The sequence below is a fragment of the Mobula hypostoma genome, chromosome 7 (assembly GCF_963921235.1).
Source record: "Mobula hypostoma chromosome 7, sMobHyp1.1, whole genome shotgun sequence".
Taxonomy (NCBI): Eukaryota; Metazoa; Chordata; class Chondrichthyes; order Myliobatiformes; family Myliobatidae; genus Mobula; species Mobula hypostoma.
Genome location: NC_086103.1, coordinates 90,277,770 through 90,303,329, shown reverse-complemented (window position 1 = coordinate 90,303,329; position 25,560 = coordinate 90,277,770). Strand labels below are relative to the sequence as shown.

Genomic DNA, 25,560 nt, shown 5'->3' with positions numbered 1-25,560 from the left:
CCTCCATCTTAATGAAGAATTCCACCATATTATGGTCACTCTTATCCAAGGAGCCTCTCACGACAAGATTGCTAATTAACCCTTCCTCATTGCTCAATACCCAGTCTAGAATGGCCTGCTCTCTAGTTGGTTCCTCGACATGTTGGTTCAGAAAACTATCCCGCATACATTCCAAGAAATCCTCTTCCTCAGCACCCTTACCAATTTGGTTCGCCCAATCTATATGTAGATTGAAGTCACCCATTATAACTGCTGTTCCTTTATTGCATGCATTTCTAATTCCCTGTTTAATGCCATCCCCAACCTCACTACTACTGTTAGGTGGCCTGTACACAACTCCCACCAGTGTTTTCTGCCCCTTAGTGTTATGCAGCTCTACCCATATCGATTCCACATCCTCCTGGCTAATGTCCTTCCTTTCTATTGCTTTAATCTCCTCTCTAACCAGCAATGCTACTCCACCTCCTTTTCTTTCATGTCTATCCCCCCTGAATATTGAATATCCCTGAATGTTGAGCTCCCATCCTTGGTCACCCTGGAGCCATGTGTCTGTGATCCCAACTATATCATAGTCATTAATAACTATCTGCACTTTCAATTCATCCACCTTGTTACGAATGCTCTTTGCATTGCCACACAAAGCCTTCAGGCTTGCTTTTACAACACTCTTAGCCCTTATACAATTATGTTGAAAAGTGGCCCTTTTTGATTTTTGCCCTGGATTTGCCTGCCTGCCACTTGTACTTTTCACCTTAATACTTTTTGCTTCTACCCTCATTTTACACCCCTCTGTCTCTCTGCGCTTGTTCCCATCCCTCCGCCACATTAGTTTAAATCCTCCTGAACAATAGTAGCGAATGCTCCCCCTAGGACATTGGTTCCAGTCCAGCCCAGGTGCAGACCATCCTGTTTGTACTGGTCCCACTTCCTCCAGAACTGGTTCCAATGCCCCAGAAATTTGAATCCCTCCCCCTTGCACCATTTTTCAAGCCACGTATTCATCTGATATATCCTCCTATTTCTACTCTGACTAGCACGTGGCACTGGTAGTAATCCAGAGATTATTACCTTTGTGGTCCTACTTTTTAGTTTATCTCCTAACTCCCTAAATTCACCTTGTAGGAGCTCATCCCGTTTTTTACCTATATTGTTGGTACTTATGTGCACCACGACCACTGGCTGTTCACACTCCCACTCCAGAATGTCCTGCAGCCACTCAGAGACATCCTTGACCCTTGCACCAGGGAGGCAACATACCCTCCTGGAGTCTCGTTTGCGGCTGCAGAAACACCTATCTATTCCCCTTACAATCGAATCCCCTATCACTGTAGCTCTCCCACTCCTTTTCCTTCCCTCCTGTTCCACAGAGCCACCCATGGTGCCATGAACTCGGCTGCTGCTGCCTTCCCCTGATGAGACATCTCCCCCCAACAGTATCCAAAACAGTATATCTGTTTAGGAGGGAGATGACCTCAGGGGACTCCTGCACTACCTGCCTACTGCTACGCTGTTTAGTGGCCACCCTTTCCCTTTCTGCCTGTGTAGCCTTTACCTGCGGTGTGGCCAACTCACTGAACGGGCTATTCACGACTTTCTCAGCATCGCGGATGTTCCAGTATGAATCCAATTGCAGCTCCAGCTGCTCAATGCGGTCTGCCAGAAGCTGCAGCTGGACACATTTCCTGCACACATAGTCGTCAGGGACACTGGGAGTGTCCCTGATTTCCCACATGCTGCAGGATGGACAAACCACGGGGCCGATCTCAGCTATCATAACCTACCCAATACGCTACAGCCTCGCCGCCTTCCCTGCTTCAAATAAAATACCACTGCAGACCATTCTCCTTTGAAAGGAACTTACCCGGCCTTACCTCACTTGGAGTGAAGCTCGTCCTCATCCTCTGCTCACCGAAGCCTCTCGAGATAAAGCCGTCCTACTCTGTCTCCCTCTACTTCGTCGCCCGCTACAACATCGCCCATATATTATAAAACATATAGTAAAAGCGGGAATGATATGATAAAAACACAGCCTATATGAAATAGAAATACTTTTCTACAATCATTGCCGCACTGTTCTCCGTAGCGAAGATCTCACGCAAGCGCTCTCGGCAGAAACACTCTCTCGAGTAACCTTTAAGCTATGAAGCTGCCAAATCATACCAAATAACATAAAAATACACAGCCTATATAAAGTTGAAATGTATGTACAGTGTAATATCACTTAACGGAATACGGAAGACAGCGCTGAGCGCACTGATGATGATGTGTTAGGCTGAGTCCTCAGAGGTTTAGGGTGGTGCGGTGGTCCCCAACCTCCAGGCAGCGAACCGATACCGATCCCCGGAGAATGCAGTGGTAGCCGGGATGCACCCAGCACATCTTTAAGAAAAAAGCCAAAATAAACAAGCTAATTAATTAGGTGCCGCCCGGCACGTAAATGTCAGCCCAGATCAGAGGCGACGCAATCCTTACTTTAAATCCTTACTTCGTTCGCCACGATCGAAACGCTTAATTATGTCTAGTTTTATGCTAAGTGTAACACCCTTACGAGCTCTTTTAGGCTTTTTGGATACTTAGAACTCATCTTGCTAACGGCTGCTCACAGGCACGTGTTTAAGCAATGCCGGCTAGAATGCAGTTCGGGGGGAGGAGCTTGGCTGCTCAGGGCACACGCTGCCTTTTATCACACACTGCTTTTTTCGCGCGCTGCCTTTTTTCGTAACAGTGAGAACACCGTAACTAATGTAAGTCTTTCGTAACAGCGAGGTTTCATAAAGCAAACATTCGAAAAGCGAAGGACACCTGTACAGAAAAAATAGTGATGGTTAACCGTAGGGCATATGAAAATACGAGGTCTGTGGTCAAGATGAAAAGTCGGATTGCCAAAAGGCAGGTTGAGAAGGATATTGCTGATAATACTAAGATTGACCCAAAGATTTTTTTCAATACTTTAATAGGAAAAGAAAACTGAGAGAGGAAGTTAAGTGTATTAGGAATAATAGTGGGGTGATAACTTATGCAAAGAAGGGCATAGCAGATAATCGTAGCTCATATTTTGCTAAAGTATTCATCTGTGAAGATGTTCGCAATATGCCAGTAAGTTTAGAGAAAAGTAAGGTTGTTTTAAGTGACTTAGGGATCTTAGAGAGTGAGGTGCTGCTTCAGCTGAAAGTTAATAAGTCTCCAGGGCCAGACAACATATATCCAAGGGTACATAAAGAGCTCTATGATTATCTACGCAAAAGTCTAACATATATTTTTCAAAAGTCATTGAAGACTGGTGAAATCCCTCAGGACTGGAAATGGGCTAACGTTGTCCCGGTGTATAAGAAGGGTGACCGCACTGACCCTGGTAACCTGTAAGCTTAATGTGTACCGCAGGCAAGATAATGGAAACAATCATAAAGAATGAGCTGGAAAAGCAAATGATAAGAATAGGCATGTTAGCTGAAAGCCAGCATAGGTTCAGAAAAGTGGAATCATGTTTTACTAATATGCTGAAGTTCTATGAATAGGCAACTGAAAGTTATGATAACAATACAGCGATTGATATCATTTACTTGGACTTTCAGTAGGCTTTTGACAAGATACCCCATGAGAGGTTAATAATCAAATTACAGGAGGTGGGGATTCAGGGTAAGACCAGAAGACCAGTCTGCTCCACCATTCAATCATGGGCTGATCCAATTCTTCCAGTCATCCCCACTCCCCTGCCTTCACCCCATACCTTTTGATACCCTGGCTAATCAAGAACCTATCTATCTCTGCCATAAATGCACCCAATGACTTGGCCTTCACAGCCACTCATGGCAACAAGTTCCACAGATTTACCACCCTCTGACTAAAGTAATTTCTCCACATCTCTGTTCTAAATGGACGTCCTTCAATCTTGAAGTCCTGCCCTCTTGTCCTAGAGTCCCCTACCATGGGAAATAACTTTGCCATATCTAATCTGTTCAGGCCTTTAAACATTCAGAACGGGTAAGGTGTGCAAATGGGTGCAGAATTGGCTCAGAAACAGAACAGAACATTTAAGGTGAGAGGATCATTTCCACACATCGACGATGTTAAAAGTGGGATTCCGCAGACTGGTCTTGGGGCTGCTGCTGTTTTTAATTTACATTAATGATTTGGATAAGCACATTACAAATAAACTAGTAAAATTTGCAAATGACACAAAATTTGGGGGACAGGCAGCAGAATCAATACAGTTATATCTAAACAAAATCCAGATGTGGACAGATAAATGGCAGATAACATTTAATGTAAGTAAATGTAAAGTATTACATAAAGGGAATAGAAATATTAAATATGAATATACAGTGGCAGGGTCTTGAGTTAGACAGTGCACTGTATGAGAAGGATTTGGGTGTCTTGGTAGACGTCATTATCAACAGCTAGACAATGCATAGAAGCGATTAGGAAAGCCAGTAGAATGTTGGGCTATACAATGTGCTCAGTAAGTTCAAGTCAACAGATGTTCTCCTTCAGCTGTATAATGTGCTTGTGAGGCCACACCTTGAATACGGTATACAATCTTGGTCTCCATATTGTGTGAGGGATGCAAAGGCACTGGAGAGAGTTTGGAGAAGGGTGACTAGACGCAGTCCAGATCTACAGGGTATGAGCTATGAAGAAAGGTTGAAAGAATTAAATCTTTTTAGCCTAAGTAGATGTAGAATGAGAGGAAACATGATGGAAGTGTCTGAAAGCATTTCTTTAAACAATGGACACATGGAGCAAACTACCTAGTTGTGCAGTTGAGAGTAGTTCCATAGAGACTTTCTAAAGATAGTTATTTCAACACACGATGTGACTAGGAATTTAGCAAGCTTTGTTGGGCGTATGACCTGTTCTTGTCAAAACCTTTCTAATGTTCTACATGTATAGAGCACTGGTGAGACCACACCTGGAGCATGGTACACAGTTCTGGTTTCCATACTCAGGATGTATTCGGGAGTTAGTGCAGGTTCTCCGGGTCAGTTCCTGGATGAAGGGTGTGACATAAGAACAAGATTGAGCAGGTTGGGCTGATACTCATTGGAATGCAGAGGAATGAGAGGGGATTTCATTGAAATGTTGAAGATTTTGAGGGGGTTGTCACAGGCACACTGAGGGGATGTTCCCCTTGTGGAGGTATCAGGACCGTTGACTAGTTTACAAACCACTGATTCATATCTGTTTCTTCTCCTAGATGCCAGTATGTACGCCCACTACCTGTTCAATGCATTCGACAGTGCACACAATGGATCCATCAAATTCGAGGTATCACCCAATGAATGAATAACATCTATGTCTGTCTCCAGAACACACACCCCTCAAACTTTTTCAATTAGTATCACTGAAAAGATGATTTAATGTTTTTCATGAACTCTGTTTTAGACAGAGACAGAATATGCCAGACAGGGAAGTAAAGGAGCTCTAGACCCACAGGTGCTGATACAAGCAAGAAAAAATCTGCAGGTGCTGGAAACACAAACAAAATGCCAGAGTAACTGAGCAGGTCAGGCAGCATCTATTGAAAAGTGTAAACAGTCAACCTGTCGGGTGAGATCGAGATGTACAACAGGATAGCCTAGGTCATAGTTCCTGTGTTACTTTCGCCTTTCTGTCATATTAGCTGATTAGGTATTTTATTAACGAGCAGCTGATTGGTATCACAGCGTGATCTGCTTCATAGTCTGAGCAATCTCGCTCTGTGAACACATTCACAGTGTGAGCATTCTTAGAGTAGAGCAAGCAAACCTCACAGCAAGTCTTGTTAATTATTAGTTTAATTTTACGGGAGACAGGGGTGAAGGTGAGCCTGTGAAACTTTAAAAAGTCAAGTCTCATTGATTTCTAATTGCAGGTGACTTTAATCAATAAAAGGAAGGTAAGGTTAAGTGGAGCAGATATTGTGATAGTGGGCCAGTCAGGGTTTACCTTGAGAGGAGTGAACTAGTGTAAGAGTGGGGAGTTGAGGCTTTGGCATCAGAAGTTTCAGCAAGAGGAAGCTGTGAAGAGACTATAAGCTGTTGTATGTTTTGCATTTCAACGTTACTCTTAGAATGAGTGCAGTGGGGAGCTTTGTCAGGGCAGTGGCATGCTCCTCAGTGGGTATAGGAGATGGTAGAGATTCCAGTGTCTGAGGAAAGTGGATCAGTGGAAAGTGTGCCCAGCTCCAGCTCCTCCATAAGTGCCTTATGACATTAAAGCTGCTATTACAGGTAGTGGATAGTTGATTGACCAAAAATAAGGAAGTACTGTTGTTCTCTGATGATTTTGTTCTACAGACTTCAAAATAGCTATTGGGACACCGAGGATCACCAGGCAAATCAGGGAAAGGAGCACAAACAACAGAATTCAACTTCTGCAACATGGACTGAAAAATAATTAGTCAGCTGGAAATTGAAGAGCTGGTGTCTAGAGAAATTGTTCATAGTTGTGGGAATAGTAGGGTTGTAGTAGTGGGAGATTTTAATTTCCCTGATATTAACTGGGCCACACAGACTGTTAAGGGTCTGGATAGGGTAGAACTTGGGGAAATTGAGTCAATGTAGTAGAACAGATGGATTGGGGAATACAGATTCATAATTCTTTGAAAGTGGCATCACAAGTACATAGGGTCACTTTTGACACATTGGCCTTCATAAATCAAAGTACTGAGTATAGGAGTTGGGATGTTATGCTGAAGTTGTATAAGATGTCGGTGAGCCCTAATTTGGAGTATATTGTGCGGATCTGATCACCCACCCAGAGGAAAGATTAGTGTGTGTGTCCTCCTGACTTCCCTTTCCTGAAGTCAACAATCAATTCCTTGGTCTTGCTGATACTTGGTGTAAGATAGACCACTCGACCAGCTGATCTGCTTTGCTTGTGAATGCCTCTTTGTCAGCCTGTGAGTTTCTGCCAACAAGAATGGTGTCATCAGCAAATTTATAGATAGCTTTTCAACTATGTCTAGCCACACAGATATTTACCACGTGGAGTTCTTAGCGCAGTGAGTGTATTCACACTGTGGTATTGTTTACTCGGTGGTTCTTTTCACACCATGGTGGTGTTCAGAACGTGAGGGTGTTCAAACTGTGAAGGAGTTCACTCTGTGGAAGGGTTGGCACTTTGGTTGTGTTCACACAGTGAGGTTCTTCATACTGAGGATATTACGCTTACAATGGATGTGTTGTACTGTGATGGTAATCACACTATGTGAATGTGTGCACACAGTGAGCTTGTTCATATTGTCAGAATATTCACACACTGGTTTCACACTGTGAAGTTGTTCCTGAACACATTCAGTAGTAGTTTCAGTCACCAGTTGTCGAAGTCTGTGCCTACACCCATTGCTTCTCTCTCAGTTGACATAGAAGCCTCTGGAAGCATTCAGCAGCCAACATTTGACTTGTGGGTCTCGAGGTCAGAACTCGCTGATCAGGTTTTCTCCATCAGTGCTTCCTGACCTGCTGAGTGTTTCCAGCACTTTTGGTTTTATCTCAGATTCCCATTGCCTTCAGTTTATTGAATTGCCATTTCAGGGCCCAGTGCAGAATTAAAATCACCACCTTTTCTCCTTTCCTATATGGTGGGCTGTCATGTGGGAGGGTTGACTTATTTGCTGATCAAAAATCATTTCTGCGATGTCGATTGTTGATTGGCTTATTTAAAGGATGAGGCCACTCTTTGCCATTTGTTGGTTTGGATGCCACAGCACTGGTTTCTGGTTTTGGGCACTTTGCGGGTATAAGAATAGCATGTATGGGAAACTCAAACACGAGGAATTCTGCAGATGCTGGAATTTCAAGCAACACACATCAAAGTTGCTGGTGAACGCAGCAGGCTAGGTAGCATCTCTAGGAAGAGGTACAGTCGACGTTTCAGGCCGAGACCCTTCGTCAGGACTAACTGAAGGAAGAGTTAGTAAGAGATTTGAAAGTGGGAGGGGGAGCGGAGATCCAAAATGATAGGAGAAGACAGGAGGGGGTGGGATGGAGCCAAGAGCTGGACAGGCGATTGGCAAAAGGGATATGGGAGGATCATGGGACAGGAGGCCCGGGGAGAAGGAAAAGGGGGAGGGGGGAAACCCAGAGAATGGGCAAGGGGTATAGTGAGAGGGACAGAGGGAGAAAAAGGAGAGAGAGAGAAAGAATGTGTGTATAAAAATAAATAACGGATGGGGTATGAGGGGGAGGTGGGGCATTAGCAGAAGTTTGAGAAGTCAATGATCATGCCATCAGGTTGGAGGCTACCCAGATGGAATATAAGGTGTTGTTCCTCCAACCTGAGTGTGGCTTCATCTTTACAGTAAAGGAGACCGTGGATAGACATATCAGAATAGGAATGGGACCTGGAATTAAAATGTGTGGCCACTGGGAGATCCTGCTTTCTCTGGCGGACAGAGTGTAGGTGTTCAGTGAAACGATCTCCCAGTCTGCGTCGGGTCTCGCCAATATATAGAAGGCCATATCGGGAGCACCGGACGTAGTATATCACCCCAGCCAACTCACAGGTGAAGTGTCGCCTCACCTGGAAGGACTGTCTGGGGCCCTGGATGGTGGTAAAGGAGGAAGTGTAAGGGCATGTGTAGCACTTGTTCCGCTTACACGGATAAGTGGCAGGAGGGAGATCGGTGGGGAGGGATGGGGGGGACGAATGGACAAGGGAGTCACGTAGGGAGTGATCCCTGCGGAAAGCGGGGGGAGGGAGGGAAAGATGTGCTTAGTGGTGGGATCCCGTTGGAGGTGGCAGAAGTTACAGAGAATAATATGTTGGACCCGGAGGCTGGTGGGGTGGTAGGTGAGGACCAGGGGAACCCTATTCTTAGTGGTGTGGTGGGAGGATGAAGTGAGTTAAAGGGTGACTGAATGTTCAGCATTGTAGTTTTGTGCAATTTACGGTAGTTTAGATGAGCACTAGTTTAGCTGGATGCTCAGTTTAGTATTTCACTATTCAATTTCAAATAAACAGTGCTCATTTGCAATCTGTGTCCTCTGTTTCACACACTGGACCCTTGAATCTCCCTCCACCTTACTTGGGCTTTCATTGGAGGGCAATGTGAGCTGGCAGCTACACCATACTGAGGGCGGGTCTCTGGATGTTGGTTATAGGTTGTGGTCACTGACGGCTACAGGGGGTTAAGGAGAGGTGAGAAACCAAAGGTAGTCACTAACAGTTGGCTACAGCAGGTGACTTTTGGGGGAGTGAATCATTTGCTGCTTTTGTATCCTCAGGACTTTGTGATGGCCCTTTCAGTGTTACTGAGAGGAACCGTTCATGAGAAGCTGACGTGGATATTTAACCTATATGACATTAACAAGGATGGATTCATCAGTAAAGAGGTAAGCAGCTTGAATTGATCAGCTCACACATGACAACTGCCTTATGTTGCTTTGTACTGTAGCCAACTTCATGAGGAGGAGACACTGCATTCAGGGTGGACAGTTGGGATGAGAATGTGCCTGAGAAATGGACTTCATCCAGAGGAGATTCAAACGAGAGCTTCAGTGGACAGTTAGAACATCAGGACGTGCACTCACTAGTGTGGGGGGTGGCTTGTTTGCATTGGGAGGTTCAGTTGGTTAGTTCTGAGTGAATGTTGTTGTAATACTACAAAAGATTTTAGTGACCAGATCAGCAGTCGGCAAGGCTGAGAAAGCAGTGATGCTCCCTGGAACTGACATGAGGGATGGGCGATAGCGGAGGAGTTTGTATGCTACCGATTTGGACTTTGATGTGAAGGAGCATGCACCAACTCGGCTGCAATGCAGCAGAGAGATTGCATCACAGTTGTGGAGAATACAATTGGGTTCGGGGAAGTGGAAGTGCGCGTGTGTTTGAGTCTGTTCTGAAACCTCTTGTAATGTAATGTTTAGACAAGAAGAGGGGACCGAACAAATCCAGCCTTTGCTGCCTAGTCCTGTTTGGCAATGGGAAGTGGTGGCCTGTGGTGACACCTGTGGATGAAACCACAACCACAGTGGAGTTCAATCATGTTGACAGAATCTTGACCCAGCAATGCAGAAAGATAACAAATGGATGTGTAAATCAGGAAGGTGTATGTTGTAGGGTACAACTTGTTGATAGTTATCATCTATTTGCTACATTCATAGAGTTTGAAGATTTAGCAAGTGCCTCACAAAAACCTTGCTCAGTTGCTGCATGCATCTTATCAGTTATGTACACTGCAGCATGGTGCACCTGTGATAGAGAGAGTGCTAATTCAGTGGACTGCCATTCCCTGGATGGTTGAAAAGCAAAAATATCTACAGATCTTAAATAAAATCATTCAGTAGAGTCTGTGGAGAGAGCTGGTTCATCACCTTAAAACCCTATCTCCCTCCTTCCCCCAGCCCCTGTATTACACCCATCCCGCATTCCTGGATTTGACACCACAATTGGCCATTTCAGACACAAACTGGAATGGTTGGTTATCTGAAATTATTGAACACAGAGTTCTGAGGGTGTAGTATGTACGGGCAGAGGCTAAGGGTCCGCAAATTTATACTCACTTTCATTGGAACAGTGAACAGGTCTAAACCAGAAAGTGAATGGGCTGGGGAAATTAAAGTGTCCAGCAACTTGGAGCTCCGTATCATCATGAGTAGAGGAGTTCATCCAATCTATGTTTAGGTATCCAGGGAAAGGCCATGTCATAAGCACTGAATGCAATGCATGAAGCGAATGGCTGCTTCATCTGGATAGACTGGGGAACTCTGTCCTCATTCTCTGCACATTTTCTCTTGTCTGTCTTCATTCTTGCTGAGTAAGAGCAGCAGTGTGGAATATCATCAGTGCTTTTAGAGCACAGCTGGACGTTGTGTGTAGTACTGGTCTCCACAGTGAATGTGAATATACTGTGAGCAGTTTGGGAAATGTTAACCGAAATGGACAGGTTGTCTTGTTGGACAGGCTGGAATGCAAAAGGAATTGTGGTTTTTCAATCAATAACTTAAAAACCCAAGCCAACTTGACAGGGTAGAAGTGAAGAGGATGTGTCTTCATGGGGGAGAATCAAGAGATAGAGGTTAACTCAATGCTTGCCCATTTAAGACAGGACTGTTGCAAAATGTTTCCGCTGAGGGAGCTGAGTCTCTCCCTCAGTACAATGGAGCGGTCTTGTGAATGGTTTTAAACCAGAGGTACTGCAGATACGTAAAACATTGAGCATAGAACTGTTGCAAAATGTTTCCGCTGAGGGAGCTAAGTCTCTCTGAGCCTCACAGTACAATGGAGCCATCTTGTGAACAGTTTTAAACCAGAGGATCTGCAGATATGTAAAACATTGAGCTTAGAATGGGCAGTACAGGGGCATGCCCTTTGATCCACAGTGTTGTACCAAACCAATTAAATTAATAATCAAATGGTGAACTAAACTAATCCTTTATGACTACACAACATCATAAACACTTACATCTACTGTGATGAAGTGCATTGCGAGTTTGGTGATGAAATATATCAACTCCTACCTGAGTAGCGAATTGAACCCGCTCCAATTTGCCTACCAGCACAACAGGTCTGTAGCAGCTGGAATATCTGAACAGCAAAAATGCAAACATCAGGATGCTCTTTGTTGACTACAGGGCATTTGAAACTAGCATCCCCTCAAAACTAACAACTAAACTCCAAGACCTCTGCCTCAGTATTTCCTTGTACAATTATATCCTCAATTTCCTCACTTGCAGCCCCCAGTCAGTTCAGAGTGGCAACATCTCCTCACATTCTCCATCAGCATAGGTGCACCACAAGGTTGTGTGCTTAGCCCCTGCTCCACTTGCTTTATACTTCTGACTGTGTAGCCAAGTACAGCTCCAATACCATATTCAAGTTTGTTAATAAAACTACTCTCACTAGTTGAATCAAAGGTGGTGATGAATCAGCATGTAGGAAGGAGATTGAAAATCTGGCTGAGTGGAACCACAACAGCAACGTTTCGCTCGATGTCAGCGAGACCAAGGAGCTGATTATTGACTTTAGGGGGGAGAAAACTGGAGGTCCATGAGCCCGTCCTCATCGGGGGATGAGACGTGGAGAGGGTCAGCAACTTTAAATTCTTGTGTTGCCATTTCCGAGGATCTGTCCTGGGCCCAACACCTAAGTGCAGTTGTGAAGAAAGCTCAGAAGCACCTCTACTTCCTAAAAGTTTTCTTAGACTTGGCATTACATCTAAAACTTTGACAAATCTATAGGTATGTGGTGGAGAGCATACTGACTGGTCACATCAAGGCCTGTATGGAAACACCATTGCCCTTGAATGGAAAATGAGGCAGTACAGTAGCACAGTGGTTAACACAACACTTTACAGTACCAGCGACCCAGATTCAATTCCCGCTGTTGTCCATAAAGAGTTTCTATGTTCGCCCCGTGGCCATAAAGAGTTTGTACGTTCTCGCCGTGGTCATGTGGGTCTCCTCCCACAGCCCGAAGATGTATCGTTGGTAGGTTAATTGGTCCTTGTAAATTGTCCAGTGATTAGACTAGGATTAATTTGGGGGATTGATGGGAGGTGTGGTTTGAAGGGCCAGAAGGGCTGTATCTCAATAAATAAATAAATGCTGATATGATCCAGTCCATCATGGGTAAAGCCCTCCCCACCATTGAGCGCATCTACACGGAGTGTTGTTGCAGGGAAGCAGCATCTATCATCAGGGACCCTCACCACACAGGCCATGCTCTCTTCTCACTGCTGCCTTCAAGAAGAAGATAAAGGAACTTTAGGACCCACACCACCAGATTCAGGAACAGTTATTACCTCTCAACTATCAGGCTCTTGAACCAGAGAGGACAACTTAATTCACTTCATTACTGAACTGTTCCCTACAACTTTCAATTTCAAAGACTTCATCTCATGTTCTCAATATTTATTGCTGATTTACATATTATTATTACATATTACATATACAGAATATTGACAGACCGGTTGCTTTGAACCTGAACTGGTTGAAGTTTGATGGACAGGTGATACTCCAGCGAGGGGATAAAAAGAACAGGTTCGCCAAGACACGGGACACCACGAGATCACAAGATACCGAGACCCTGGAAGAGCGGTGTGCCCCCACAAGTTGGTGGGAGTGTGGAGGTCCGGTTCGAGGGACCGACCATAGACTCACAGGGTGTAAAGATACGATCGGTGGAAACCTGGTGTGTGTGTCCGCCCTTGCCTGGGTGCTGGGTTCACCGCGGAAGAACGGTCGTATCCAGAATGAAGGGGTCACAGTCGGTGACCGCAGCGGGATAGAAGACATAAGAGGGTCCACCCGAAACCAACTACGAAGACACCAAAGGTCTGCCTGAATCAAACTACAATCCCCCCCCCCGCCCTGCTCTCTCTCTCTCTCTCTCTCTCTCTCTCCAATGGCACAACAGCGATTACTGCGAACTGTACTAAGCTGAACTGAACTCTGTGTCGCTTAAGACTGATCATTTTACCCCTAGACTGCGATAGAGCTTGGTTTGATTCCTATTATCCTAGTTCTGTGTACATGTGTGTATTATCATTGCTAACCTGTTGCATTTATATCCTTACGATTACAGTACTGTGTTACTTAGTTCTTTAATAAAACTTTATTAGTTCCTAGTAATCCAGACTCCAACGAGTGGTCTATTTCTGCTGGTTTGGCAACCCAGTTATGGGGTGTGTAACATAAGTGGGGATCTCATCTGCGATTTTGAACGCCAAATTTGGGACTGGGTAAATTGATTGGGTTAAAATTCCCGAAAGAAAGAGGCATGAATACATGAATACATCTTTTGTTTTTATTTTTATTTTTCATAGTGGCCAAAAACACTAATGGGTTGAGATGAGTGTAAATGACCAGTGGTTTCCGTGCCGGGCAAATATAAACCTCAAAATGTTGTAATGCTAGTATGATGGCCAGTAACTCTTTCGCCACAGTGGAATAATTTCTCTGATGGACATTAAACTTCTTAGAAAAATAAGCGACTGGGTGATCAACCCCCTCCTTGTCTGTCTGTAACAGCACCGCCCCTGCTGCTTTGTCGCTAGCATCTGTTGCTAGGGAGAAGGGTTTTGAAAAGTCAGGCGCATTCAGCACAGGATAGTGACACAAAATCGCCTTCAGACTCTCGAAGGCTTGTTGACAAAGATCGTTCCACACAAACTTCGCATTCTTTGGCAAGAGCTTAGTAAGAGGGAGGGTAATATCCGCAAAGTTTTTGCAAAACTTCCTATAGTACCCCACCATCCCCAAGAACCTTCTTGGGGCTCTCTTGTTGTTGGGGTGGGGACCTTAGCCTGCATCGGTGCCAGCTGATCCTGTCTTCCCTCAAATCCCAGATAAGTGATCTTTCCGTGGCTGAATTCACTTTTTGCGAGGTTCACTGTCAGGCTGGCTTCAAACAGCTTTTTAAACAGCTCCTCCCACGTGTCACTCCAAACTACTACATTGCCAATATACGCTTCTGCGTTCTTTAGCCCTTTTGTCACTGAATTAATCATCCTATAGGGGTGTTGCTCACTAGGCTGACCTGATGCGACAACAACACCATGTCCCGGCTCTTTGCATCGCCTCGAGACATCTGGACATACATGTGCGTGCCGTTTAATTAGCTGTCTCAGCGGCTCGCTCTGTTCGGGGGTTAAGGGAGAGACCTTATCAGCAAAGCTGGCCAGAACAATAGAGTTCTCCCGTCTGGTCGGCACCATACTTATCTTTTCGAAATGGGTTTTCCCCTTATCAGGTGGCACCCTAGCCTCATTAGTTTTCGTGATAACACCGACTAGGTCTGTTCGCCTATCGTGGCAAGCTGTTAGCATATCAAAAGCCTGTAACTGTGTCAGCTCACATCTGCAATAGTCAATAACATCCTTCCTCCTGTGCAGCCAGTAAAACTCTTTCATGATTCTATCTCTCACCACAACCCTCCCCTCTCCACTGACACCCCCAGCCTCCCCCCTCCCCCCTCTGATCCCAGCTCTCATCCGTGCCGGGTCTTTACCATCCCCTCCGACCTTCAACTGTCGGAGGCAGAACGCTCTGTTCTCAGTAAGGGCCTCACGTTTGTCCCCCTTCGCCCACACCTCAGCGAGTTCCGTGTTCGCCACGATGCGGAACTTTTCTTCCGCCGTCTCCGTCTCCGAGCCTACTTCTTCGGCAAGGACTCTTCCACCCCCACCGATGACCCCTTCTCCCGTCTTCAACCGTCCTCTTCTTCATGGACACCCCGCTCTGGTCTTCTGCCTGCTCTGGATCTCTTTATCGCTAACTGCCGACGGGACATAACTGTCTCGACTTCACCGCACCTTGTCCCCATTCCAACCTCACTCCTTCAGAACGCTCTGCTCTCCACTCCCTCCGCACTAATCCTAACATTATTATTAAACCCGCTGATAAAGGGGGTGCTGTTGTAGTCTGGCGTACTGACCTCTACCTTGCCGAGGCACAGCGACAACTCGCGGATACCTCCTCTTATTTAGCCCTCGATCGTGACCCCACTAAGGAGCACCAGGCCATTGTCTCCCACACCATCACCGACTTTATCCGTTCAGGGGATCTCCCATCCACTGCTACCAACCTTATAGTTCCCACACCCCGCACTTCCTGTTTCTACCTCCTACCCAAGATCCACAAACCTGCCTGTCCTGGCCGACCTATTGTCTCAGCTTGCTCCTGCCCCACCGAACTCGTTTCTGCATACCTCGACACTGTTTTATCACCCCTTGTTCAATCCCTTCCGACCTATGTTCGTGACACTTCTCACGCTCTTAAACTTTTCGATGATTTTAAGTTCCCTGGCCCCCACCGCTTTATTTTCACCATGGATGTCCAGTCCTTATATACTTCCATCCCCCATCAGGAAGGTCTTAAAGCTCTACGCTTCTTTTTGGATTCCAGACCTAATCAGTTCCCCTCTACCACCACTCTGCTCCGTCTAGCGGAATTAGTCCTTACTCTTAATAATTTCTCCTTTTGCTCCTCCCATTTCCTCCAAACTAAAGGTGTAGCTATGGGCACCCGTATGGGTCCTAGCTATGCCTGCCTTTTTGTTGGGTTTGTGGAACAATCTATGTTCCGTGCCTATTCTGGTATCTGTCCCCCACTTTTCCTTCGCTACATCGACGACTGCATTGGCGCTGCTTCCTGCATGCATGCAGAACTCGTTGACTTTATTAACTTTGCCTCCAACTTTCACCCTGCCCTCAAGTTTACATGGTCCATTTCCGACACCTCCCTCCCCTTTCTAGATCTTTCTGTCTCTGTCTCTGGAGACAGCTTATCCGCTGATGTCTACTATAAGCCTACTGACTCTCACAGCTATCTGGACTATTCCTCTTCTCACCCTGTCTCTTGCAAAAACGTCATCCTCTTCTCGCAATTCCTCCGTCTCCGCCGCATCTGCTCTCAGGATGAGGCTTTTCATTCTAGGACGAGGGAGATGTCTTCATTTTTTAAAGAAAGGGGCTTCCCTTCCTCCACTATCAACTCTGCTCTTAAACGCATCTCCCCCATTTCACGTACATCTGCTCTCACTCCATCCTCCCACCACTCCACTAGGAATAGGGTTCCCCTGGTCCTCACCTACCACCCCACCAGCCTCCGGGTCCAACATATTATTCTCCGTAACTTCCGCCACCTCCAACGGGATCCCACCACTAAGCACATCTTTCCCTCCCCCCCCCTCTGCATTCCGCAGGGATTGCTCCCTACACAACTCCCTTGTCCATTCGTCCCCCCCATCCCTCCCCACTGATCTCCCTCCTGGCACTTATCCGTGTAAGCGGAACAAGTGCTACACATGCCCTTACACTTCCTCCCTCACCACCATTCAGGGCCCCAAACAGTCCTTCCAGGTGAGGCATCACTTCACCTGTGAGTCGACTGGGGTGATATACTGCGTCCGGTGCTCCCGATGTGGCCTCTTATATATTGGTGAGACCCGACGCAGACTGGGAGACCGCTTTGCTGAACATCTACGCTCTGTCCGCCAGAGAAAGCAGGATCTCCCAGTGGCCACACATTTTAATTCCACATCCCATTCCCATTCTGACATGTCTATCCACCGCCTCCTCTACTGTAAAGATGAAGCCACACTCAGGTTGGAGGAACAACACCTTATATTCCGTCTGGGTAGCCTCCAACCTGATGGCATGAACATTGACTTCTCTAACTTCCGCTAGGCCCCACCTCCCCCTCGTACCCCATCTGTTACTCATTTTTATGCACACATTCTTTCTCTCACTCTCCTTTTTCTCCCTCTGTCCCTCTGAATATACCTCTTGCCCATCCTCTGGGTCACCCCCCCCCCATCTTTCTTCCCGGACCTCCTGTCCCATGATCCTCTCGTATCCCCTTTTGCCTATCACCTGTCCAGCTCTCGGCTCTATCCCTCCCCCTCCTGTCTTCTCCTATCATTTTGCATCTCCCCCTCCCCCTCCAGCTTTCAAATCCCTTACTCACTCTTCCTTCAGTTAGTCCTGACGAAGGGTCTCGGCCTGAAACGTCGACTACGCCTCTTCCTATAGATGCTGCTTGGCCTGCTGCGTTCACCAGCAACTTTGATGTGTGTTGCATGATTCTATCGACTGTCTTCCTCCCCCCAAAATGTCCATCGAGGGGTATCTGTGGGCCAGGTTAAGAATCTCATCCCCATAAATTTTCGGCACCACCCCCCGTTCCTCATCTGTGGGCACAGTACTTGGTCCCTACTTCCTCCTTAGTACTCTCTCCTTCACATAATAGCTCACTGGCTCCCTTTTTAATTCTGCTTCAGAGAGAGCTGTCTCCGCCAAAACCATCAGCTCCTCATCTCGCTCCTGTGCCCGTACAAATTCCTTCCTTGCTAATGATAAGTCTACCTTAACTTCCGTTTCACTACGCCCCTTCTTTTCACTTTCCAACCCCTCCTGGTACAAGGCTGGTAAAAACGTCTCCGCTAAATCTACATTCGCTTCGGCAGCCTTTCTGGACATGCGCCGAGTCACTGCGCAAACGGGATAAACCTGTGAGTCCATGGGCGGGGCCTCAATCCTGGCAGGCTGGCTTGTCAATCTTACTGCTGGGTACACCTCTCCGCCGGCGAGGTCATTACCAAGTAAGACCTCCACGTCTTCCATCAGTAGTTCGGGCCTCACCCCTATCGTTACTGGTCCGGAGACCAAGTCACTTTTTAGGTGTATCTGGTGCAAAGGTACTGCTTCAGTCCCTTTCCCAATGCCTTTTATCACCCTGACCTCCCCAGTCTGGGTCTCTGAACTAAAGTCTAACACACTCTTTAATATCAATGACTGACAAGCTCCAGTGTCTCTCCAGATCCGTACTGGAACTGGGTTTAACCCCTCATTCACCGACACCAATCCGGCCGAGATAAACCTCTCGCGTCCTTCCTGAACTTTATCGGACCTCTTCTTCCCTAGCGGTTTGTTTACCAGCTCAATACAGCCAGTTGGAACCGTCGTTTTTCCTTTCCCCGTCTCCTTCTTTGGGGCAAAGCACCTGGACGCAAAGTGTCCGACTTTCCCACAATTATAGCATACGACCCCAGAAGACTTCCTATCAAACTGCTCCCGGTCTACCTTATCCTTCTCACTAGTCCCCGGCTTACTTTCTGACTTTTCTGGCGGACTTTCTCCGCCGTCCTGACTACCCTTCTGGTAGCCTTTACTCGGGGTAAACTTTGTTTTATGTGTCAATGCGTACTCATCCGCTAACTTAGCAGTTGCGGCTAAGGTGTCTGCCTCTTTCTCATCGAGGTAGGGTCTCATACCCTCAGGGACACAACCTTTAAACTGCTCAATCAGGATTAGCTGTAGCAGTCTGTCATAATCCCCATTGACCCCTTTCGAGGCACACCAACGCTCACAATACATCTGCATCTCACGGGCAAACTCTAAATACGTGCGGCCCCACTGCTTCCTCACATTCCGGAACCTCTGCCCGTATGCCTCCGGGACCAACTCATAAATCCTGAGGATGGCCTCTTTTACCACCTCATACCTCTGGGCATCTTCAGAGACCGAGACTGGGGAGGTCAGTGTGATAAAAGGCATTGGGAAAGGGACTGAAGCAGTACCTTTGCACCAGATACACCTAAAAAGCGAATTGGTCTCCGGATCAGTCACGATAGGGGTAAGGCCCAAACTACCAATGGAAGACGTGGAGGTCTTACACGGTAACGACCTCGCCGGTGGAGAGGTGTATCCAGCAGTAAAACTAACAAGCAAACCTGCCAGGATTGAAGACCCACCCATTGACTCACAGGTTTATCCCGTTTGCACAGTGACTCGGCGCATGTCCAGAAAGGCTACCGAAGCGAATGTAGATTTAGCTGAGACGTTTTTACCAGCCTTGTACCAGGAGGGGTTAGAAAGTGAGAAGAAGGAGCATACTGTAACGGAAGGAAGTGAGGGAGTTGAGGTAGACTTATCATTAGCAAGGAAGAAATTTATACAGGCACAGGAACGAGATGAGGAGCTAATGGTTTTGATGGAGACAGCTCTCTCTGAAGCAGAATTAAAAAGGGAGCCAGTGGGCTATTATGTGAAGGAAGGAGTACTAATGAGGAAATGGAGACCAAGTACCATGCCTGCAGATGAGGAATAGGGGGTGGTGCACCAGGTGGTAGTGCCGAAAATTCATAGGGGCGAGATTTTTAACCTGGCCCACAAGATACCCTTCGGTGGACATTTTAGGGTGAGGAAAACAGTCGATAAAATCAAGAAAGAGTTTTATTGGCGGAACATGAGGAAGGGTGCTACTGAGTATTGTAGCCGTGAGCCGACACAGTTACAGCCTATTGATATGTAAACAGCTTGCCACCATAAGCGAGCAGACCTAGTCGGTGTTATCACGAAAATTAATGAGGCTAGGGTGCCACCTGATAAGGGGAAAACCCATTTTGAAAAGATAAGTATGATGCCGACCAGATGGGAGAACTCTATCGTTTTGGCCAACTTTGCTGACAAGGTCTCTCCCTTAATCCCCGAACAGAGCGAGCCGCTGAGAAAGCTAATTAACCGGAACGCAGACATACATCCAGATGTACCGAGGCGATGCAAAGAGCCGGTACATGGTGTTGTTGACACATCAGGTCAGCCTAGTAAGCAACACCCCTATAGGATGATTAATTCAGTGACAAAAGGGGTTTTTTGTATTTTCTCTCCATTTAGAAAATAGTCAACCCTTACATTTCTTCTACCATACACTTCCCCACACTGTATTCCATCTGTGATTTTTTTTTGCCAATTCTCCTAATCTGTCTCAGCCCTATTGTAGCCTCTCTACTTCCTCAGAACTACCTGCCCTTTCACTTATCTTCATATTGTCTGCAAACTTTGCAACAAAGCCATCAATTCCATCATCCAAATCATTAACATATAATGTAAAAGAATCTTTCCCAACACAGACTGCTGTGGGAACACCACCAGTCACCAGCAGCCAGCCAGAAAGGCACCCTTTATTCCCACTCTTTGCCTCCTGCCAATCAACCACTGCTAGAGTCTTTCCTATATACCATGGGCTTGTAGTTTGTTAGGCAGCCTCATGTTTGGCACCTTACAAAAGCCTCCTGAAAATCCAAGTACACAATATCAACTGATTCTCTTTTGTCTATCCTGCTTGTTACTTCTTCAGAGAATTCCAACAAATTTGTTGGACAAGATTTACCCTTGAGGAAACCATGCTGACTATAGCTATTTTATCATGTGCCTCCAAGTACCCTGAGACCTCATCCTTAATAGTCGACCCTTTCCCTTCTTGAAGAGTAGTGTGACATTTGTAATTTTCCAATCTTCCAGAACCCTTCCAGAATCTCGTATTTATTGAAAGATCATTACTAATGCCTCCACGATCTCTTCAGCCACGTCTTTCAGAATGCAGGGTGTATGCCATCTAGTCCTTCAGACATTTCAGTTTCCAAAAAACTTCTCTCTAGTTATGGTAACTTCACACACTTCATGACCCCCAAGCAACTGGAACTTCCACTATACTGCTTGTGTCTTCCACAATGAAGACTGATGCAAATACTTATTCAGTTTGTCCGCCATTTTGTTGTCCCCCATTACTACCTCTCCGCAGTGGTCCGATATCCACTCTCGCCTCTCTTTTACTCTTAATGTAGCCGAAGAAATTTATGGTATCCTCTTTATTATTATTGGCTGGTTTATTTTTGTAGTCCATCTTTACCTTCTTAATGACTTTTTAGTTGCCCTCTGTTGGTTTTTAAAAGCTTCCCACTAATCTTCACTCTATTATATGCCTTCTCTTTAACTTTTATGTTGGGTTTGACTTCTCTTTTTAGCCACGGTTGTGTTATCTTTCCTTTAGAATACTTCTTCCTCTCTGGGATGTTTCTATCCTTTGCCTTCAAATTGCTTCCAGAAATTCCAGCCATTGCTGTTCTGCTGTCATCCCTGCAAATGTTCTTTTACCTTAAGTTCTGTCATAATCTTATAAGCCTTATGGTTCTTATAACCTATATAAACCTCGATCAGATCTCCCCTTAGCCTCCACCGCTCCAGAAAAAAACAACCTAAATTTGTCCAACCTCTTATTACAGCACATGTCCTGTAAACCAGGGAACATCCTGGTAAACCTCTTCTGCACCCTCTTCAGAGCCTTAACATCCTCTCAATAATGGTGCAAACAGAACTGGATGCAATACTCCATATGCAGCCTTACTAGATTTTTGTAAAGCTGCAACATATTTTCCCGAGTTTTGATCTTAATGCGTGGCTACTAAGGTGAGCATGCCATTTGCCTTCTTAACCATCCTATCAACCTGTGTATCCACTTTCAAGGAGTGATGAATTTGGACCCCAAGATCCCTGGGCTCATCAACACTGTTAAGGTTTTTGACCTTAACAGCGTACTCTGTCTTTACATTTGACCCTCCAAGGTGCAATACTTCATATTTGTCTCGGTTCAACTCCATCTGCCATTTCTTCGGCCATATCTGGAACTGATCTACATCCCACTGTACTCTTTACCAGTCTTCTGCGCTATCCACAATACCATCAATCTTCATATCATCTCCTAAATTACATTTTCATCCATTTGATTTATATATATCACAAGCAGCAGAAGTCCCAGTCCGTTCTCCATAAATGAGAAGTGAAAGGTTGGAGAGGATTACAGAGCAGACTGGCCTTTTATTAAGTGGAAGGATCAAGAGCAGATTCCTGCTCTGAATACTCTTATGTGTTTTGGTGGAAGCCTTGCAAATATGGTGGAACGGAAATAACAGGTTCAGCAAAAACAAGGGCATCTCAGGGCTCTAGAAGTTTCAAATGTGACTAATAGAGGATGTAAAAGATGAGGAGTAATCGCATTACTGATCAGGGAGAATATCACTACAGTAGATATAGCACAGGGAGAATGAATGAGTAGAACCCAAGAGTAAGACAGGAACAATCAATTAGCTGGGGTTAAACTTCACAGACATGGTGACCAAAGGGCCTGTCCCTGTTCTGTATACTTCTGTGTTCTAACACTGGAATTGCCTTTGTGTAAGGGGCATAGGTGGACTGATCTTTGTTAAGTATGTCCAAGAGAGCTTTTGAAGACAATATCTAGATAGTCCTATTAGATAGTAGTACTGAGGAAATGAAATCAGTCAGGTGGTGGGGAACACTCTAGAAGCGAAAGCCATAATTCTGTAAGTTTCAGGACAGTTGTGGAAAGAGATAAGGTTGGTCCTTGTGTGAAGGTGTGGAATTAGGGAGAAAACTGATGGCGATAGTCTGTGGCTTCTGGTGATTTTTCAATCCCCAGGTTCTTTTAGGAGTCCAAGAATGAGTGAAAACTTGTTGCTTCACAATCATTTATTTTGAAGTTTAAACAAAGGAACAGATAGAGAGCACTTGAACTAAAGAGAAGAAGAACTGAGATGAAAACAAAAGGCAAGATGGCGATTTTTACAGAGCTTGTTACTTCTATGCTTAAGAAAAGGCAAATCCCTGAGATAAGCAAAGGGCCACTTAAAAACTACACATTCCCAGCATGTGAGTTATGTGCTAATATTTAGCCAATGAAAAATGAGGTGATAAACCATTATGTAGTTGCCCTACCACTTTTCCGCTGGTAGGTGGAGACAAACACCATGTATTGTGTATATATATATATATATATATATATATATACGTTAAAAACTACAAATTGTGTGTCAGTAAAACTACAATTTTAGTCTTGCATTAATTAATACCTTATTAATCAACCAATACCTTATTAAAAGCATGAACAACAAATGATTTCAATAAGTCCAAGAGAGGGGCACGTGGCCAAGTGGTTAAGGCATTCGTCTAGTTACCTCAAGGTCACTAGTTCGAGGCTCAGCTGTGGCAGAGTGTTTGTGCCCTTGAGCAAGGCACTTAATCACACATTGCTCTAGGCTGTGCGAGGAGTGGCGCCCCACACAGACTTCCAATCTGCGCCTTGTAAGGCATGAAAAGGCCCGACGCAGGCCTCTCATGGTCTGAGTCGATGTCCCCCCCCCCCCCCGATAAATGGGACTCTCTCTTAAAAAAGAACAGACAAGTACTCATATCAGCATGTTCTGGGAAGGATAAATGCCAAAAAAAATTGCAAGATTAGGGATCATTACAAGATAAAGACAAAGGCTTTTGAAGATTATTTTAGGAAAAGAACAAAGCAACTGGAATTGTGGGAATCCCTTGAGAAATATAGAAGGTGCAGGAGAGAAGAAAGGATTTGAAAGAAGAAAAAGAGGCTATGAAATATCAGGACCGAGAGGATAGCCAGGGAAGGAGTGAGTTCTCTCAGTAACCAATGAGTTATTCTATGCATGGAGCCAGTGGATGTAGGTGAGGTCCCTAATATTTGTATCAGAATCTTATCACTGTAATATATGATAGAAATTCATTGTTTGCAGCAACAGTACAGTGCAAAGATACAAAATTACTATAAATTACAAAATAAAGAGATAGTTCAAAGAAAAGGAATAGTAAGGTAATATTCAAGGGTTCATGGGCCATTCACAAAACTGATGGCAGAAGAAATAAAAGCTGTTTCTAAATCATTGAGTGAGAGTCTTCAGAATCTTGTACCTCTTCGCTAATGTTTCACATAGTGAGGGTTCTTAGTGCTGGATGCTGCCTTCTCGAAGTACTGCTTCTTGATGATGTCATTTTTGGTGGAGATGATTGTGCATGTGCTGAGTCTACATCCTCTTGCAATCCTGTTCATTGGCAGGGTGCAGAACAACTGGCAGAGTGTTCAAAGTACATTTATTATTGAAGAATGTATACAACCTTGAGATTTGTTGCTTTGCAGGCAGCCACAAAACATAGAAACCCAGCAGAACCCATTAAAAAAGAAGACAGTAAAACACCTAACATGCAGAAAAAAACAAATTGTGCAAATAATAAAAAGTAAGCAAATACATTCAGAACTGAAGTTCACAAAAGTGAGTTCACACCCATGAAGCAAGTCATCACTGCCTCAGTTCAGCAGAGAGATGAGTAAACCATGCCCAGCGGCAAGCTGAACACAACTCATTCCTCACCTTTAGCCCTGATACATCAACCTTTTCAATCTGGCCTAGCTCGTACCTTGATTTCAGATCCAGGCCCTTTCTACTTAGCTATACTCTCAGACCCAGGCCCTGATGTCTCAATTTGGCTCATACCCAAGCTTTCCAATCTTGCCCTGTGTTTCAAATCGGTGAAACATCAGCTCATTCTTCACTCTCAGCCCTGGGCCCTGTCACCTCGACTCTGCTGTGCCTCAATTCACCTCGGATGTGCCACTTCAAATGGCTCCGTCTGATCCAGCAATGGCCAAACCTTGGCTCATTCCTTGATCTTGGGCCTGGCCCTAACACAGCACCTCCCAACTGTCCTGCACCTTCGAGATTTCAGTTTACACCGCAAAACTGCCAGGTTATATAGGTGGTTCAGAAACTCCAAAAGTGAAGTTACAGTTATTGATTACAGAGATCATTTTCCAGAAAGAGTGTGATTAATAAAGTAGTTAATAGTTTTGTGTGCTAGCAGTATGGCATCGCTGTGTTTCGCCAATGCCATCTTATACCAATCTCAAGGACGTCAGTCAAACTAGTGACCAAAACTAGTGAACTGCTTCAATGATTATCGCCCAGTGGCACTTGCCTCTACTGTGATAAAGTACTTTGAGAGGTTGGTCATGGCTCAAATTAACTCTTGCCTGAGCAAGGACATAGACCCACTGCAATTTGTCTATCACCATAACAAGTCTACATTGGACACAATCTCACTGACTTTCCACTTGGCCTTGGTCCACCTGATTATCGATACATCAAGCTGCAGTTTATCGATTACAGCTTGGCATTTGACACCATCATCCAGACACAGCTAATCAACAAGCTTCAAATCCTAGGCTCTACTTGCTCTGCACATATGACTGTCTGGCTAGTCAAAGCTCAAACGCCAATATAAATACAGCAATTACGACGCTATTGTTTGCAGAATCTCAGATGAGGAGGTATACAAGAGTGCAAACTTCAAACTGTATTTATTATCAAAGGTAGGAGAGAGAAGTCAAAAGAATCCATGAAAAACTGCACACAAATAAACACTGACAACCAATGTGAAAAAAAGACAAACTGTAAATACAAAATAAATAATATAATACTGAG

At 45.2% G+C, this 25,560-nt stretch overlaps 1 protein-coding gene across 2 annotated transcripts in view; it reads left to right on the top strand.

The window, feature by feature from the left end:
- The window catches only part of LOC134348978 (Kv channel-interacting protein 1-like), a 222,925-nt gene that overhangs the window by 108,022 nt on the left and 89,343 nt on the right, over positions 1–25,560 (top strand). Inside the window, exons 4-6 of one of the 2 annotated variants that reach the window (XM_063052794.1) lie at positions 5,195–5,265; positions 9,207–9,314; positions 12,877–13,463. In XM_063052794.1, the coding sequence (XP_062908864.1) occupies positions 5,195–5,265; positions 9,207–9,314; positions 12,877–13,266 (569 nt within the window). In that variant the 3' untranslated portion in view covers positions 13,267–13,463. Of the gene's footprint in view, positions 1–5,194; positions 5,266–9,206; positions 9,315–12,876; positions 13,464–25,560 lie in introns of those variants that run through there. The other variant, XM_063052795.1, reaches the window with a different exon arrangement.